This window comes from Grus americana, chromosome 1, assembly GCF_028858705.1.
Source record: "Grus americana isolate bGruAme1 chromosome 1, bGruAme1.mat, whole genome shotgun sequence".
NCBI lineage: Eukaryota > Metazoa > Chordata > Aves > Gruiformes > Gruidae > Grus > Grus americana.
The window spans coordinates 16,981,678-17,001,301 of NC_072852.1; the positions used below are offsets into that span (position 1 = coordinate 16,981,678).

At 45.2% G+C, this 19,624-nt stretch overlaps 2 protein-coding genes across 8 annotated transcripts in view; both read left to right on the top strand.

Moving 5' to 3' along the window:
- The window catches only part of KIF21A (kinesin family member 21A), a 94,641-nt gene extending 93,308 nt beyond the window's left edge, over positions 1-1,333 (top strand). For 6 of the 7 annotated variants that reach the window (XM_054849623.1, XM_054849648.1, XM_054849632.1 and 3 more), the window contains one exon: positions 69-1,333. In XM_054849623.1, coding sequence (XP_054705598.1) covers positions 69-162 — 94 coding nt within the window. In that variant the 3' untranslated portion in view covers positions 163-1,333. The remainder of the gene's footprint in view (positions 1-68) is intronic. The other variant, XM_054849674.1, reaches the window with a different exon arrangement.
- Positions 1,334-3,674: 2,341 nt separating this feature from the next.
- LOC129207391 (sucrase-isomaltase, intestinal-like) overlaps positions 3,675-19,624 on the top strand; it is a 59,600-nt gene continuing 43,650 nt past the window's right edge. The window contains exons 1-6 of the mRNA XM_054828248.1: positions 3,675-3,773; positions 6,840-7,074; positions 7,511-7,613; positions 7,704-7,849; positions 17,758-17,926; positions 18,603-18,699. Of these exons, the coding sequence (XP_054684223.1) occupies positions 3,728-3,773; positions 6,840-7,074; positions 7,511-7,613; positions 7,704-7,849; positions 17,758-17,926; positions 18,603-18,699 (796 nt within the window). The 5' untranslated portion in view covers positions 3,675-3,727. The remainder of the gene's footprint in view (positions 3,774-6,839; positions 7,075-7,510; positions 7,614-7,703; positions 7,850-17,757; positions 17,927-18,602; positions 18,700-19,624) is intronic.

Consider the following 19,624-nt stretch of genomic DNA (forward strand, 5'->3'; position numbering starts at 1 on the left):
CCCTCGCTGTCTCTCTCCCTCCCCACTGTAATTACCTAGCTCTAATACTGCTTTGGTTTGGTTTTCAGTGACCGGACTGTGAGGATCTGGAAAGCTCGAAGTGTAATAGATGGACAGATCTCAGATACAGGAGATGCAAGTGAAGATCTTGCCAGTAATTGAAAAGATGGGGATAAATGAATATATTGATGAATTTGAGGTGCACTCTATGCAGTTTGCTGCATGCTTATTAGGTAAACACTGATGACTGGAATGAACTGACAAATAAGTGTGAACTCTTCTACTAGACCTGCTGTCCTTAAAATATGTACTGTATTTAAGAAAAAAATAACCTCTTGGTAACATGCTTGTGTCTCAGTGATCACATATATATGTCTATATATTATGGCTGAATTTGTGTGCATATGTAACACTTGCAGTTTAACTGGAAATCAGTCTTCTTTAATGACCATCTCAAAATTATAACTTGGAATATATAACAAAAGTGCTCTGCTGTATTTCACTCACAAGAATGATCAGCTGTTTTGCATTTTAGGGTAGCAGGGGAATGATGAGCGCCAGTAATGAGCCTTTGATGAGGAGAGGCAGTTTCAAGGTTCTAAAGGTCACTTACACTGTTGTTAGGAAAGTGGAGTGGATAAAAGATGGGAAGAAGCTGTTAATGACACATCTATCTGACATGGCTGTATCCTGCTAACAGCAAATGCCATATGATTTGTGTTAATGTTAGCATATAATCCTTGTTGACCAAAGTTGTGCAGCTATGTATACTCTGTGCTCAGGACTAGAACTCAAATGCTCATAAATTGGTACGTTTTATTAGTGTTTTGCCTATATTCTCTAATGACTAGGTGTTCTTAATGTCATGACAGAAATATACCTGAATCTATTTTTCTTATGGATTTGTTTCTATCATCTCACATTTTCTTTATTAAAGCAAAATGTCTTTCCTTTTTATCTAATTTTATATGCTGCTAAATGTATTTTAAATACACTGTTTTGCAAACCTTGGCAGTTACTTTGAGAACTGAACCACGTGTACTGGAAAAAGCTATGTAAATAGATGGTTGTACAAAGAAAAATATCTTATCTTGTGCCTGTATGACTTTTAAAGCTCTTAGAGTGTGGATATAGAGGGAGGATGTATAATTTACCCAACTGCTCTGAAAATTAATTTGTAAATTCTGCAAATTTTAAAAATTTATGTAGATTCAGACACAGTGTTTGGATATTGAGGTTTTTTTGGTTGGGTTTTTTGTTTTATTTTTTCCAGAAAATATCAGTCTGTAAATTATAGCTTATGTAGGTAACACTTAAATAAAGATGTGAATGTGAACTATGTCTCTGCGTTTTTCATCATACCTCCTTATAAAAAATTTACTTCCCTTGCAAAGGCCCTGAATATAAAACGCACAATTTTACACAATGCAGTAGAATAGCTTGCTGAGTACTGTAGCCCAGAGGTTGTGCTGGTATCCCACGTCTGTGTTCTCGTTGGCCATTATTGATAGTACTTAGGAACCCTAGTAGGATTCCCTCATACTAAGCACAGTACAGACTTAAAATGAAGCAGATGGCTCCTGTTCCTAAGAGATGACAGTTCTTGCCGTATTACATATGGTCTGTCAAACAAAGAAAAGTTCTGATGCCTCTTGCTCATTGTGGAGGAATTATTTCCTTCTCGGCTCAGCTTGAAAGGAGATGAAAACATGTAGCGCTTGCGATTTGAGGTTACTGATTTATTCCAGGTTTTGGCACAAACGAGTAATGATGCATATTGTTAAGCAACAATGTATAGGTTAGTTCACATAATCAGCAGCAATACCAATTAGTGTTTATCTGTCATGCTTTTTGACTACTCAAGGGCTGTACACACAAAAGATTTGGGACCACATCACAACTTTGAGCAAAACTCCCAGGGGAGAGTGGATTTACGTGCACGACTCATGAGAGGCTTTGTGTGCCTGGGGCAGGGTCCCTGTTCCCCCTGGCCCAGTGGGGAAGGACCACCCACAGTGCCATGCTACGCAAATGATGCCAGCAGCTTGGTGAGCTCTGGTTTTGGAGCTGAACACCTGTGGCTGCCAGCTGGGAGCCCTGGGCAGTTGTGGTTTTTTGAGCGTGTGCGTGTAAGATTCATATGAATCCTGTGTTTTGCAACTGCAGGACAAAAGTCTTTACAAACCGAGGAAATGAGTACCTGTTGTCAGGCTGCTCTACTTTAACAGATTGTATGGTGACGGGCTGTCCTGGCAGCAGTCTGAAGTGCAGGTGCTTCTCTCTGGTGATGCTTGGCAGCACAGACATCTTGTTCTATGAAGATATCTCCTGATCGGCACCAATGTAACTTAGATAATGTGTGTATAGATTTTTATAGGCCAAGTGCAAGGTCCTGCACGTGGGTTGGGGCAATCCCAAGCACAACTACAGACTGCGTGGAGAATGGATTGAGAGCAGCCCTGAGGAGAAGGACTTGGGGGTGTTGGTGGATGAACAACTGAACATGAGCCGGCAGTGTGCGCTTGCAGCCCAGAAAGCCAACCGTGTCCTGGGCTGCATCAAAAGAAGTGTGACCAGCAGGTCAAGGGAGGTGATTCTCCTCCTTTACTCCGCTCTCGTGAGACCCCACCTGGAGTACTGCATCCGGCTCTGGGGTGCCCAGAAAAAGAAGGACATGGAGCTGTTGGAGAGAGTCCAGAGGAGGGCCACGAAGCTGATCAGAGGGCTGGAGCACCTCTCCTGTGAAGACAGGCTGAGAGAGTTGGGATTGTTCAGCCTGGAGAAGAGAAGACTCTGGGGAGACCTTAGAGCAGCCTTCCAGTACCTGAAGGGGCCTACAGGAAAGCTGGAGAGGGACTGTTTACAAGGGCATGGAGTGATAGGACAAGGGGTGATGGCCTTAAGCTGAAGGAGGGTAGGTTTAGATTACATGTTAGGAAGAAATTCTTTACTGTGAGGGTGGTGAGGCACTGGAACAGGTTTCCCAGAGAAGCTGTGGATGCCCTCTCCGTGGAAGTGTTGAAGGCCAGGTTGGATGGGGCTTTGGTCAACCTGGTCTAGTGGAGGGTGTCCCTGCTCATGGCAGGGGGGTTCGAACTAGATGATCTTTGAGGTCCCTTCCAACCCAAACCATTCTATGATTTTATTTTTTTTCCTCCAGGAAGACATTCAACCTAAACCAGATCTCACCATGTAACACAGGTTTACTCTGAAAGTTCTTGCCATTAAGTAATTGGAAGAAAATTGTCATTTTGTAAAGGTCACAGTATGAGTGTCTTGTTTTAATGGAGAATTCTTCAACTGTTTGTTTTTCTCCAAACTTTTCATTTGTACTATAAAACTACATGTGTGAGAAAAGGTAATATGAAATCAGAAAAAGGTAAGCACTGGACTCAGATTGTCTGAAGATGTTTGTTTAAAAAGAATGGAAGCTGGTCTCTGAAAAATTAATTTTCTTAGAAGTCATGGGAAAATCATGTTTTCTCTCAAAGTTGGAATTCAAAAGTTGAGCAAAGTTTGCAGACAAATTAGTAACTACATCCCATCTTATCTGCTCAGATACATTCTTAAATACAGGCAAGGTCATGTGTTATAATTAATCTCATGCAAGATAGGAATGCTGAGAAAATATTTGCATTGTTTCCTATTGCGTATCGGAACAAGTGCTTATCGTGCCTCTGCCTCGTATAAAAGCCTCCACGCTGCCTGCAGAAATCGGCGTTTGACCATGGAGAGGATCAGGATCCTGTGTTTCTTGGCTGTTGCACTAGCAGGTAAAAGTATGGCACTTGTATTTTCTCGTGGGCTTCAAAGCAAGATATAAATGTGGTAGAAGAGCTATTAGGGGAGATGATTTTTTTTACATGGAAAAGGAGAGAACGGGCATGGCTTTAACTCCACCTGAGGTGGCTCTGTGGGGAAGACAACACGGCTGGCTTGTAGAGGAATATGTCCCTGTCCACGCTTGGGCACCAGCAGAGACACGCTGGAGTCAATGGGACCGTTCAACTGCTGAAAGCTACCCTGTGCTTTTGCTGCGCTTTGTACCCCAGTACACCAGCGGTTAACTCTGTCCAGAGTCCAATAAAGGCAGAGTACATCTCACCCTGTTGCTAGATAAAGGAAGAGGGAATCTCTGCAGCAAAAGCCTTCAAAATGTGTGGATGAATCCAAAATGTAAAGACTAATACTATCAAATTAAAAGGCGTGCGCTAATACTTTAATTCCTTGCTTATGCCTTATTGCAGCATTTTCTAAGCTAATTTCATAAAATTCAAGTCAGGGTTTTTAAAAATCAATGGGGATAATTTTTCATGTATATCTTTCAAACTACCTTGCTTTAGCTTTGTTCCCATGGAAATTATCATGGAAAAGCAGCAAGTAGCTACTGCTAAATTCCACTGCTAGTTTGCATTTCATCTTCTACGTACATTTACAGACATGGGCCATAAATGCACTGAAAATGCATTGAAAATGGAATGATATGGAGATTTTAAAATATTTTTTTTTTAAAAGTAGAGAAGGAAAATTGCATCTTCCCACTTGCCACTATCCCATTTGTACTATAATAAAAATAAATCCAGGAACAAGGGATGAATGAGGTTGCAGCCTTGTTCAGCTGCTCATACCTCTAAGTGCTTGTTTTCAAAATTTGCTAGAAAATTTAAGCGTCACATTGATGAGGTGAAAAAAACCTAAAAAAAATTCTTGGCTCCTGCTGGGGCAGTTTCTTCCCCTTTAACTAGCTTTTTCATTCACAATATCATTCTTATAAAGTATTTTGGAAGTATTTTACTGTACAACTGGGTTGATAAAAGTCTCCTGTGAACCAATGCTATGTAAAATGACGCCAAGTTAATAATATGCTCAGTCATGTTCTTCGATTTCAGCAATGAAAACACTGATGCTGCATTTGGCTCCCATAAAAAAACCCCAAAAACAAAAAACCAAAACCTAAATGAAATGTGACGGGTTCACTCTATTTTGTGCTTTGTCTGCCAAAGCGTTAACTCGGATGTGCAAGACACGGCAGTGCAAAGCTGCTGGACACAGAAGCCATGCATTGACTGCAGAGGTGGCGCTTGGAACGGCGTTTTTTTAGCCTCTGGGGTTGCACAGGGTTAATTAGACCATTGACCAAATCCTTCCCAATTTCTGCTCCAAGAAAAAATAGTTGAGGGATTGCAGAGGGGTGTTCATATTCCTATTATGCTTCGGATGAAAAAGGGGATCAGAATTTGGGGCTTTTCTATGTGACAGATCACGGGGGGTGAATGCTGGACAGAAAGCAGCCAGCCTGTGGGGCATGACTGCCCACCCCAGGAACCAAAGGTGGAACCAAGCCTGCCTGCCTGGCAGCCGGTGAAGGTTACCAGGATTTCACCCATTAATTCCTGTTAATTCCTGCCTCTCCAAGGTGGTACGAGATGTAGTGGCATCCCGGGAACATCAGACCTGAGTGTCAGATGCTCCCGCATCAGAGGGGGGATGAGAGTTTTCTCAAAAGACGAATGTAGACAGCACTCAGCTCCTGTTTTCTGCATTCCCACCCCTACTTGGAACTCAGCTCTGGCATCACAGCATGATGGCATTTTCTAGTGAATCTACGGTTTTATTACCTAAAATTTCCCCAGTATATATAATTATTGCTTGTGCACATCTGCTTGTAAAATTCTTTATATGGAGAAGCCCAGACTGCATCAGCAATCACGTTTTAAGCTTTCAAGCACACAACAGTCCACGTAAAAAAAAAAAAAAAAAAAAAGTAAAGCAGAAGTATTAGTCATTTTATTGAAAAGAGCAATTATCTTTCAAGTAGATTGCATTTTAAAATATTGTTGTAATGACTAAAATGACATAAGTTAACTTCAAAATAAGTATGCTGCCTGTGGTATGCCTGCTCTCTTTAAGAGTATTTGCTAACAGAGCATTTTGTCGGCACGGCAGGGAGCCGGTCTCACAGTCCCCCTGCTCTCAGGAGGTTTGCTCCATGGTGGGGAACCACAGGGCTCGACCTCCAGCTGCAGAAAGGAAGATCTAGGTTTTGTCAGGATGATTCTGCAGATGACTAATTTGTGCCTTTTCTTTTACTGCTGGCATTTTCCCTTTACTCATAGCCATTCCTGTACTAACACAAACTACTAATACACTATTACACGTATATAGCATTCATATAATATATAAAAGAAACCTAATACAGACATATGTAATGAGTATTTTTATATTTTTACATATCATATAGGTGCATGCCAATTGCACATATTTTTATATATATATGTCTTCTCTGTATCACACAAATGAGAATAAGTATACAGAAAATGTAGTATTTTAATATCTTTAACGGGTTTAGTCCTTACCGATGTAGACCTCCTGTTGAGCTAGCCTGAAGTGCTGCTCTCATGCCTCACCAGCAGTTTCATTAGCCCGCTATTTAACTTTCCATGATTACTTCAAAGCAAGTCGTGCTTCAGCCGAGCGCCAGCAGCTCTGAGCACCGAACAGTACAGACCGACTGCCTTGGTTTGTAGAAGAAACCGATTGCTCTTGTCTCGGTCATGAGCAGGCATGCTGCTCTGCCATCATCTTAGTCAAAAGAATCGTGTATTGGCCCCCAAATGGGGAAAAACCATCACAAAAATAGAATAGATTAAGAAGGTTGGATGTGGCTTTGGGCAACCTGGTCTAGTGGAGGGTGTCCCTGCCCGTGGCAGGGGGTTGGAACTAGATGGTCTTTGAGGTCCAACCCAAACCATTCTATGATTCTAAGACTGCATTGCCTGTTTTTTAAAAAAAAACCCCTTGGTTTTCTATGGCTCTGACTGCTTTACTCCCGGGTCCAGCCCCAGGCGGGTGCCTCGGCTCCGACCAGGATGGGCAGTGTGCCGGGGCTGTGGCGGTGCAGAAGCGCATCGACTGCCACCCCCAGCCGGGCGCTTCCCAGGAGGTCTGCGAGGCACGAGGCTGCACCTGGTGTGCCACCGACGTGGCCAACGCTCCCTGGTGCTTCTTCCCTGAGGACAGTCCCTACGGCTACTCCCTGGGTGGGAGCTCCGAGAAGACAGCCAACGGCTGGAGGTAAGCCTGCACCGCGCCTTCCGTGCTGCAGCCCGGCACTGCACGGTGACCACTGCTGCCGTCCCGGGGGCAGCTCGACGGAGACCTTCCCCAAGCTGCTTTGCTACTGCGTGCTCAGCTTGCGATGAGGAGGGTGATGGACGTATTTCCCTGCATATAAGCCACACAGATTTGGGGCGCTGCGCTCGCATCACGCCACCGGTGAGGAAACTGGTGGTCTCTCCTAGCCTGGGAGCTGTGTCCCAGGAGACCACGACATCTCCTTGCTTCAGGAGCGCCTATTTTATCCATTAATGGCAAGGAGAGCCTAAGCTAATAAAGCAATGATTTTTTAAACAGCTGAGGTAGAGTAGCTGAGCTGTCCCCCCTGGCCGCACCAGGGTGCTCGCAGGCAGCAAGCAGTGGTGGTGGGCAGCAGCGCGTGTTTCTGCCGCAGGGTAACGCTGAACAAGCGCCAGGCCTTGTCCCTCTTCGGAAATGACATTTCTCCGATCGTCTTGGAAGTAGAGTTCCAGACAAAGGACAGGCTCCGGTTCAGGGTGAGTATTTGGGGGTGGCGGTGGAATCGTTTAACCAAAGCAGTGATGCTAATGAACAAGCTAACCTGCCTCCTCCTTGCCTTGCTTTAGCTCTATGACCCCAACAGACAGCGGTTTGAAGTCCCACTGAAGATCGACTCCCCAGGGGTTACTGCCGATGAGGCCAGCTACGACGTGGAGTTTGTGGATGACTCCTCGCGCTTCAGGATCAAGAGGAAAAGCACCGGCACTGTGCTGTGAGTACTAACGTTGTTTTCCACAGAAATTAGATGTGACGGGGTAAGCACTATTTCCTCACACCCTATTGCTTGGTTTTATGCCTTGTCCCTGGATAACACTCATTATTAATAGAAGTATGTGCCTGTATAATAGATGATTATCTACATGTGTGTAGGAAAGGTTATTCAGCAAGTCAACTTTTGAGGTTACAATTTCACAGCTTGGGATGCTGGTAGACTCATCTCATGAAAGCACTGAACTAAGTTTTCTGAAATTTGGGGTGTTTTAATATGTCAGAAATTGAGCACCAGATCTGACGCTTTCCAAGACGTAGGTCTAGGAAACTAGAGCTCAAAGCCAGAGGGGCTGTCAGCCTCTAACTTCCACTGACCTCAGCGAAGGGCATCTGTGGGTCTGGTTTGTCACTCTGCAGAAATACCAGTTGTATTGTCAGGCTGGAACTGTAAGTTTAACTTCAGCTAAAGCCCTCCTCACCAGAAAATGTCACCAAGTGTCATAATTTCCCATTTTGTTGGCTTCCAACATGTCTCTAGTGTGTAATGCTATTTAGCAAGAGAGTATTTTGGAAGGAGCAGCTCCCTGCGTCCCAGTTGAAGTGTGCTCCTGGCAGTTGCCTTCAGGGATGCTACAGCGTGGGGCTAGCAGCAGTCTCTGGCTGGCTGTGGTGACAAATGACAGTGTTACAGACCGCTCTGGGTTATCACCGCTTGACTCAGGAGGGCGAAGGAGATGCACAGAACATAGAAATATGGGTACCGTTCGCATCAGGCTGTGGTTGTGTCTGTATCAGCGTTTTAATTCAGATCAGCAGCATCTTTTGATGTGATTATCCTGGTTATATCTACATATTGTGCGCTGGCTGACCTTGCAGTGGTCCTGAGGAGCATGGATGAGGTCCCTTCCACATGACCTTACCGGGAGGTGTGCTCCAGCTGCTAATGGGCTGCTTCAGAGCAAGCCCCAACACGTGTGCGGCCGCTGGGTCCTCAGCACCAGCTCTGCCTGTCTCGCACCCCACCACTAGCGCAGGTGCATTCCCAGAAGGTCATTGGGATCCAAGTGGTTCATTCCATTCATTAGAAAATCTAACCCCAACCCAAGAAATTAAAAAAGCAGATCAGATTTCCCCCATCCCAGGAAACTCTTGGTTAAACAGAATCAAAATATAAGCATTATCTTTGTGAGCAATGTAAGGATGACTTAACACTTGTGATGCAAGACAATACAGCCTCTAGAATGGCTTGAGTCTGCAGATGGAACCACCACACTGGGTTTTTAATTAGCTGCCCATCCTTTTAAATGACAGTCTCATGGCATCTCTTTTCATACACGTTACAGCCAATTCTGTAAAGTTTTCTTTTTGCAGGCTATTGTAAATGTATTATGCATTACTCCGATAACAAAAATAATTTCATTCCCTGTTAGACTTAACAGCTTTGTGAAAAGAGTGGGCTTACGTTAAAGGCCCAATTTTCTTCTCTTTGTAATAAGAGATTTTTGTAAAGGCTCATTAATTGGAATGGTGATGTAAGAGGTGAATGCATAACGAGACATGGTGAGCGGCTAGCTCATGGCCCGTTCCCATTCAGCCCTCCTCATCTTCACCCAAACCCCAAGGGTTTAGCCTCTGTTAGTCAGGGCATCCTCAAATTTGGGGCGTCCCAGTGAAGCAGCCACAGGGTTTGGTCCGCCGAGCTGCCAAAGGCACAACCCCAGCGAGAGGCAGAGGAGCACAAGCCGGTCCCTGCTGAGCAGGTTTCCAGGAGGGCACGTTCACCAGCCTGCCATGTGCCTGGGGAAGCCTCCTGCATAACCCTGGCTGTGGGGCACCCTGTGTCCCCCGAAATCTGTGCTCGGCAGCAGTGCGGGCGTGGGGTGCAGCAGCGATGTGCTGCAGAGCCCGGGGAGGTAGAGGGCAGTCTTGGTTAGTAGCATCGGCGCAGCGCTCGGCAGCGATGCTCTATCGAGCAGCGCAGCTGGAAAAGCATATGCTGCCTCAGGGCAGGTAAAGGAGTTCTCCTGAAACCCAACTGACCCCAAAAAGAGGAAATTGCGAGTGAATATAATGCACAGTTAATGGGTTTTTATCCTGCAAACAATGGCAGGGCTGCTTCTAAAAGATTCTCATCAGCAGAGACACAGGATTTTGCATATAGAAAGGGAAATTATATGTTCCTGGGAATTTTTGTTTCGTGTGAAATGGCACAGTCGGTACTTAGAGACTGAAGGATCACATCCCGGCAGGGAGCCATTCCTCTCACAGCTGAATCATATTTGGAGTTAAATTCCCCGTGTGAGGAGCAAAAATTCTTCCTTTTCATTTGCTCGCCTGTCCATCCTGTCAGAGTGAGTGAATGCAGATGCTCAGGGACACCTCCACAGCCTGACTTAGAGGGATTTGCAACCTCCTTAGCCACCAGGAGAGCTGTGCAGATGGAAATCGTCTTTCAAACCAGGAAAGCAGGTTATATATCCTGGCCTAAAAGCTATGGGCGGCTGCATTTTCCTGACTGGGGAGGATGAACCCTCAGCAAGCGGCGTTACAGGAGCATCCCCACCAGTGACGGCACCGGCTGGCTCGGTCCAGGGGAGCACTGGTGACATCTGGCATGTTAAGTAGATTTTCATGTTAGTTCAACCTGCCTAAAGGCAGGCTTGGGTGCGTGGGAGGTGGGTCTGATTGTGCTCCATGACTGCAGCAAGGGCTCAGCAGGAACTGCTGCAGAGCATCTTCATTGTTGGCTTGTCCCCCGTCCCAGGTGCAGTCTGCAGAGAAGGCACTAAACCCCAAATCTTTTCCTCTGGGCTCTCTCCAGAGCTGGGATCTACTGCTCTCCGGGACACCCAGTGTGCCCGGGGCCAGGCGCCGAGCTGCGCAGCCGGCGGCCTCCGTGGCCGTGCCGGGTTGGGGCAGGCTGTGTAGGCAAGTGTCCCTGAGAAACAGGCAAGCACGTAACACCTGCAGGGACTTCAGTCTCCTATTTTAAGATGTGAATGACTGTGGCCTTGCTGTCTCAACGAACAGCTGAATCAATTGTTATCTTCATATGCACACAAATATCGCTCAGGACAGCTGATGCGGGCAAACAAAACCTCTTTGACAGGTGTTGCTGTTGCACTCCCCAGGTGTGAGTGGATAATAACTAGTATCTACACCAAACCAGGTCCAGCTGCTCTGCTGGTCATTTCTAATATCTCTGAGGAAGGCTTTCCCATTGTAAAGCAATCCCAAATACTCAGAAATCTGTTTTACATGATGCTCCTTATCCTCACCAGCAGCTTCACACTGCCGGATGACCCACCCGCCAAAAACGGCCTAAAATCCCTCACAATCCCCAGTGTGCTCTGGCACGGCTGACCCAGTCCACGTCGGGAGGGAGCAGCCTGTCCTGAGCAAAAATGTGGTACAGGTTGGGTTGTTTTTTGAAAATCCACGCTTGTATTTCTCTCCCCTCCTTTCCACGGTGCAGTCTACCCCACCGTCAGTGTCTTTGCAGCGACTGGGTAGCTGACAGCAGGCTCCCCGTCTGTCTGCTTGATATAAAACCCCATCCCAGCTCCGCCACTCGTGCGCACAAAGCCGCCTCCTCGCGAGGAATGATGTAATACCATGTTGGAAATGTTGCAGGGGAGAGGCGGCGGAGACTTTGAGATATTCCTCAATGTGCTTCACAGGCGTTTCTCCTCCTCGTTGAGCACGAGGAGCCTTTGCCGTACCTGAGCTACCAAAGCACGGGTTCAAGGAGGGCAGGACAAACTCAGGGCTCTGTGTAATCACAATAACAGGGGAGAGGAATGAATTATGCGAGGGGAGAGCCATTAAAAGCTGATTGCAAACCTCACGCAGAGCCAGAAGCAAGAATAAAAGGCCAAGTCCCGCTACATTTTCAGCTTGCTCCGAGGTAATCAGGTGACAGCCGCTGCTTCGCCTGCATGGGGCGAAAATTAGATGGGGTCGTGCAGGGAAATGATCCAGGCGCTGCTGGGAGCTCCAGGACCAGGAGCTCTCGGGCTGCCTCCCTTTCTCCTCCCGGCAATATCTCTTGGCTTCCTCCCTCTTACCTCTCTCCTTCCCCTACACTGCTGCCATTTCGTCTACCCCATCCAGTCCTGCCTGCTCCTGCCCCTCTTCCCCCTCTCCCACGCTGTGCTGTTTTGCTGGTGGCCAGGGAAGGTCCTTCCCCGCGCCAGCAGCTCTCCGAAGCCATGGGGGTGAGGAGGTTCCACCTCCATGCGTTCGCCGGTGAGGTGCTGAGGAGGTCAGATGAGATGAGGGGCAGGCAGAGCCCCCACTCCCGTACAGATGTCAGGTGTTTTCCATTTTGCTGGGGATGTAACCCAAACCTGCACCTGATTTAAGGCTCCAAGTTTTAAATCTGAACGAGGAGGGACAGGGACTGGAGCCTGGGTCTCCCACCCCAGAGATGAACCTCCCAAACTACTGGCATCGTGTGGCAGCGGAGGCTGTGGGGAACCTCTCCCTGCTCCCATGATGTTTAGAAAATAGCTCTTTTGGCAAATCGGCATGATCAGTGGCAGAATGTTTTGTCAAGAAATTTGTAATCAGCTGTAGTTTAATAAATCCTTGCTCACACTGTCCTAGCTGATCTTGTGGCTCTGCTGGGAAACTGGCCCATCGCTGGCCAGGGCTCTACAGTAATAAAAACCAGAAGAGAATATATTGGGTTGTAATAAGGCAGGCAAGGGAGCAAAACAGAGCCTCTGCGTTATTTAGTGGCATGTGCTCTCAGGTTGAGTACTATTCTCCTTTCTGCTGCTGCCATGGAGAGCAGCAACCACTGGAGGAGGTACTGTGGAGTGTGAGCATGAAGGCTTCAAGAAAGCATAGATTTCCTCAAGAACAGAGAGTAAAAGGCCGGGAACTGTTTGCTTTAAGGCAGCGATAAATAACAAAGACATCCTCATTTTGCAGTGTGTGATTACTCTGTGGGACTCGTTGCCCCAGGGCAGTACTGACACGGTAGGCTTAGCAGGATACACATTCACGCATAATAAAAAAATTATCTGTACAAAAAAAAAAAAACCCAACTATTTTTGTCTCCATGTCTCAAAACATAAGCTAATCCTATGAAAACAGCCAGAAACTTCCTCCATAAGCAGATTATTACAAGATTGGCTCTGAGTGACATCTTATACCTTCCTCTGTGATATCTGGCCTGGGCCATTGCTGGAGACAGGCAGCGGAGGGATGGACTATTGATTTGATTCTCCACTTTAATATCCGTTCTCCGAGTGACTTTTCCTTCATGATGTCATACGAATAATGGAAGGCAGAACACTTTTCCCAAGCCAGATAAGTGCTCCATTCTTTCTATTAAGAGTTTGGAATACCTCGTTTGCTATCACACTTGGGAAGACACGGCACAAATAACAAAAATCTAATCAAGATTTTCCCTGATTTCCAAAAAGGCTGCTGCAGAGTTTAGCTGCCTTTTTTATTGATTGTCGTAGTAAGCACAGACGCCACTTACCATGAAGACGTTTTTACATAGGCAAGGCTATTAGAATGATTTATAATGCTATTGTCTTAAACTGCAATTTTGCTGAAAGCAACAGGAGCAAATTGTGTGCATCATGGGTAGCTTGGGTTTGCTCCTAGTTTGTAAGAGCCATTATTTTAGTCTTCTAATCATTAAGATTTATGTTATGTAGGCAAGAAGTATTGTAGGTATATCACTTATCCAAGTGTTTTTCAGAACAAAAATGAAGCGTTATATATCCAGCCACTTATAGGAGATGCCGTGATACCATGACAGTGAATACAGTAGAAGTAGAACAGAACTGTGTCAATAACTGCAAATATACCCTGCGATTCTTTCTTTTAAAATGTCACATTTGTGGAAAATCTGTTGGTTACTCATGCTGACTTTCTCCACCTATTTGATAAATCACCTTAAAAGTAAGATAAGCATACAAAAATTCATTCTTAGTGTGCCATCTGCAGTCCAGTGGTGCCCCAAGACTTACAGCTAATAAGGAATATGGCTGTTGTGAGACAGTAGAAACATTTTTTCAGCAATCTGAGAGCAATGGAAAATCACAGAGCTGATTTTCTTAATCTGATGCTCCTCTGCAGCTGAAGTGGGGTGAGTCAGGGGCTGAGCACATTTGAGGTTCTTCTGAAAATAGGGCCTATATTCCTCAATCCCTGAGGTGCTTTACTGCTTTGTAGGCAGCCAGTACATACAGTGATCGCCTGTGCCCTCTGAACAGGTATGCCCAAGCTCTGCCAGGAGGTTAGACCCACTTGTCTGATAGACATGTGAAGTTTCCACCTGAATTCGCATACAGATAATATATGTGGTGTGCTCCCTTTCACAAGGGTACCATTTCCAAAGAGTCTGGAGGCCAAGAAAAGCAGATGTTAGAGAGGACATTTTCTCCAAGCAGCTGAGTGGGATAGATGTTCACACCTTAATGAGCTCATTTCTCTTGAATTCTTTGCAACAAGAAGGAAAAAAAAACCCCCTCTTCCAACCTAAAATGACTTTTGAATGTCCAAATAATACATTATGCATGTCTTAATGGTGCATCATATGCATGTTCCAAGTCTCCTAAATCTGGAGGTTTTATAAGACCTCTCAGTGTGTGCCACCAGCTGCTTGCTCATGGCAGGCAAGAGTCCGTGCTGTGAGCCATTGCATACACCATAGTTATTGGTCTCCAATAAACTTCAGAGTGAAGTCATTCAACCAGGCAAACTGTCACGTCCAGTCTGTATTACAAAGGACTGATGATTGCACTTCTGAAAACCATTTTATATTGCTTTTAGTCATCCCGCTCAAACATTGTGACAATGTTAGTCATAAACTGCACCTTCAACATGAACAGGATGTTTTATCTATCTGCCTACCCACCTTCCTTTAATACTATTTCCCTGGTCCGCTGCAGTTACGTTTCGTCCTGGTGGCCTGAGGGTTGACTGCTGGATGTGAGACTGGTTTACTTGCTGCCCAGAAATGTTAGTTTTCAAATAGACCTTTTCAATCCTGAATCATTCTTTTTTTCCTTAATGCAAGGTTAAAGATTAGAGAGGTTTACTCTTGAGTATAGTGCACGATGCTTGGAAGAAAACACTAGCTTTTATCAATCAGACTTTCCGGACAGGCAGCAGGCAAATGTCGGCAGGTAATGGCCAGGCAGACCTGTGGGGAGCCCGGTTTGTATTTCCACAGGCAGGAGTGTTCCCCACACAGAGGCACTACAGGGTTAGGACTTTCGGCAGTGAACCTTGTGCAAAGAAAAGGGTTCTCGTCTTCGTAGGCTTTGCCAAGTCTGACTCCTGGTAGGGGGTGAATTTTTGACAGCGAACAACTGCTCAGCTGTATTTTTAGATTTTTTAGATTTCTAGATCCCTTCTGTTGTCCATCACAGCACTGTTATGGTTTGTAGGACTGTCGGAGGAGGACCACGCAAATTCCTGTGCACATGGTGTCATTTTATGCTTCCTCCTGTTTTGTTCCTTCTATCTGCTTTAAACCAGCAGGAGGAGAGGTGGGAGAGATATAACATTTTCTTTTATTGTCTCCAAGTGCTTAAGGAATGACAGACATCATTTTTTCATTTAAATGATTGCTCTTTGCCAACACAACACAAGCAAATGCATGAAGTAACACAACACTTATCACAGTGTGCTGCTGAGCACAAGGGCAGCCACTTGGGAGTGGAGGCAGAGAGGGATGCCAGGGGAAAACCTGTCCACGCTTTCCTTCAGATGGAGAAGACATAATGGTGCCTGGAAAAAAGAGACAGTCATTACCAGTCTTTTTATGTCATAGTTAATGCTATATTTAGCGCATGGCCGTTCTGGAAAGCAGAGATCTAACGGAAGACAAGGCTGATGAAGAGCGACGGCTGGCAGCCCGGCACGGGGAGCTGTGCTGTGGGGAGTGGCAGCCCCCGGTGAGCCGAGTGATGGAGGGGTGCAGAGCAGGGTGCTCTTTTGGTGATGCCATGCAGGAGTTGAGTGCGTGATGGTGGCCCAAGGGAATGCATGAGGTATAAAACTGTTTCTCCGTACCATTTAAAGACGTGGTGGGGCAGAAGGGTTGTTTTTAGGGTTGTGGTTTGTACCATCCCAGTGACACTCCGGGGCAGGGAGAGGACTTGCTGAGTGGAAGGAGCATTTTTAATGCCGTGGTAACACTAATTGCTCCCATGATGGGAAATGTCAGGGCTGTAACGTGGGTACCATGAACGCACAGAGCCTCATGTCCTCTGAAGAGGCATCATGGAGAGCACTCAATGAGTTAGGACAGATATTTAAGCTCTTCCCAAAGCATTTCCCCTCCGGCATCCTTTGCTTTTTGCATAACCCCGTGGTCTGCTCAGAGCGGTGACTGTGCCTGCCTTGGCACACAGCAGAGCTGTGTGACAGCGCTCCTTTGGACAGGAATATAGCTCCAGAGCCCATCCCCATTCCTACACAGCAGCACCCTCTTGCAGAAAGGCCTCTGTTTGCCAAGGGCTGGATCTGATTCTCAGGGATATTTTGTGTGCGTTAACCTTCCTATAAGAAAATAACCTTATTCACTACTCCGTGTAGGTGGAGGAGATGATGGAAGGGAGGGTTGCTGCTGGCAAACAACCAAATCAAGACTTAAATACGAATTCTTACTTTTCCTGCTTGTGAGAAAGGTCAAACAGACTTTAAAAAACCCCCACATAGACTCTTCAGTACATGTGCTTGACTTAGGACTTGTCTAGGACACTTTAGGGATAGATTGTACCTGCTTTTTGCATGGAGAGGCAGGAGGGTGCCTTGGATCCGCCTCTGGGCACCCCTGTGAGTGGTTGTCCTTGCTTCCTTGCGGGGAGAGCAGAGCTGCCCGAGGCCGGCGTGGTGGGAGCGGCAGTGCCCTCCCAGTCTTCCCAATAGCAGGGACTTGTCCCCAAGCAGGGCTGCCAGTGGCACGGCGGCGGACAGGGCTCACCAGGGAGCGGTCCCCTCCCGGGGGCGGTGCTGCTCCCTGACGACGACACAGCCCGTCTTCCACTTCTCTGATTTACCAGTCAATTTGATCAGACATTTAATTTTGTCAAAATCATTGACAAAAGACCATTAAAAGGAGAGTTATGCCACTTCTACGCTCTATGGCTTTGGCTCGTTTATTTTAATTAGCTGTAACAAATTCATGGTTAAACAAGGCTCGAGAGGGTGCTATCTAAATGTGGTACTCATGGCATACGCAGTACCATTAACGAAACACTTCTCCACAGCTTGACTATGTTGTCCCCCATCTAGCTTGCAGCTCATTATAGCACTAGAGATAGGAAACAGAATGTAACACCTAATTAAAATGTGAGCTTGTGTCCACAGATGATTCAATAGGAATAAAGGCATTAAGCTGGCGAGAGAAGCAGGAGAGAGTCATCACAATAAAAACATCTCATTCAAGCAGAGTCTGGAAGAAGCTATCCCTCTGCTTTAGGTGCTTGCATAAAGTTGGGGGTAACAAGAGTATTTGGTTCCCGATCCAGCAAAACATTAAGAAGTAAAAACTGATAACAACTAAATGTCTGTTGTTCTCAACCCCACTGCGTAATAACAATTTTTAGCCTGCCCCGTTGGTTGTCATAGAAATAGCAAAAGCAACCACTTATTTTGGTAATAGGATTATAGATAGTGTCTTCTGTTATTTTAGTTGTTCTTTTCAAAATTATACTGATGCATTTTATTGTATAAGTAGATGAGATATCTGCAGCCATTGCAAGATGAATTTAATGTGTTTTAGATTAAGCATGTTAGAGGCATGCATAGAATTTAATGCTTTTTTAATGTTGTTACTCTCCAAGATACAGAAGAAGTATAAATAGCCAGATGTGAACTCAAAATGATGAATATCAAAGATAAGCAAACTAATCAAGCCTCTGTTTGTTACAGGTGGGACAGTCCCCTGGTTGATCTGTTTTTCTCCAACCAGTTTCTTCAGATCACAACTACTGTGCCATCCACTTCGGTGTATGGGTTTGGTGAACATGAGCACCTGTCCTTCAAACACAACATGGACTTCATTACCTACGGCATGTTCAGCAGGGATCAGGCACCAACGGTAATTTACTTCATGCAACACTTTGTCCTAACTCGTATCACCAAAAGGAGATGGTGAGGTACAGTGTTGCCGAGGGAGCGCCTCTCTCTGTATGATAACGCTGCTAATGTGAATCGATGGCAAACATGGAATGTCGCAGGTTTTGCAGGTGTTGCAAGTTTTAATTAAATGACAAAACCATGAGTCATTTTGAGGGGACTTTGAAACCTTTCATCAGAAGCTTTCTCACAGTGCAGTTAGTTTTCAGAAAAAAGTATTTTGTGTGCCACGATCCTGGTTCAGGAAAGCATTTAATTTCAAGTTGGGTTAATCCCTGTTCTTCCAAACAAACTGGACTTCAGCAGGCCTCATTAGATGTTTGGCTAAACTGGGGTCAGTGGTTGATGAGTCCGTTTTAACTAGCAAAGTATTTCTTACCCATGCCATTTTGGAGGATTTGGCAAAATATGAAGGGTTTAACTAAGGCTAATAAGAAGCACTGTGTTGAGGCGGAAAAAATAACTCTCTTCTATCAATTTGACTTCACACCAGTTCAGATGAAAAAATCCCAAACCTTTCAAAACAAGTCTCTATCTATGAATGAATTTATTTTCTTGTCTTTGCATATGTACCTAGCTGACAAAAATGGTGAAAAATAGCAAATTCAAGCCTAACTAATGTGCTGTTTATGTTTCAGTCATTTGCCAACCTCTACGGAGTTCACCCTTTCTATATGTGTGTGGAAGCCGACTCTAACGCCCATGGTGTTCTCCTTCTGAACTCCAATGCACAAGGTAAAAAGATACATGGATTCCCTATATGGACTGCATATAGAAAGATGGTAAATTAGTAAATATAAACCCCCCTGTTTTACTGATCGTTTTTTCAATGTGGTACAAATATGAGTGACTGTTCCGTAACTGAGGCTCCAGGAATTACTATGAAGTCTTCAAAGGGATTTCATTAGAATGACTGTTTAACAAGGTAAGGTGAAAATATACCATTAAGCTTTTTTGGAAAATAGATGCACATCCAGGGAAAAGAGAAGGTGGAAGAAATTTCCTCTGGGATTGGCATAACTGAATCAAATCAATTTAAGTTAGTCCTATATTCTACCTGTGGAGAATAGTTTTGTGTGTTGCCATGGTCACCTTACTGTATTAATCCAGTGGTATAATTTCAGAAAAGGGGAATCTTCACTCAGTCTATAAAATCAGTTTCCTCTGGCAGGCAATAACTTCCAGTAAGAAGATTTAAATAGCATAGAGGAACCCTAAACACAAGCTTGTGGTTCCTTTTTACATAAATGAAACTGAGACAAATGGATCTGTGCAATCTACTCTGTGTGGGTTTCTGTGATTTTTTGCTGCATAATGCCAATCTGAAAGCCAAGATTACAGAAGCACTGGGCAACTGCTAACCTATGTACAGGTCCTGTTTGCTCATCCAATCATACCCACAAGGTGTTGGGTAGTGACTTGAACTTGTAGCCACCTCTGCTTGGGGATATATTTATGCACAGAAGAGCTCAGTGTGCATGCATCTAGGATAGGATAGGATAGGATAGGATAGAATAGTTCAGTTGGAAGGGACCTACAACGATCTTCTAGTCTAACTGCCTGAACAACTCAGGACTGACCAAAAGTTAAAGCCTGTTATTAAGGGCATTGTCCAAATGCCTCAAACACTACACAGGCTTGGAGCATTGACCACCTCTCT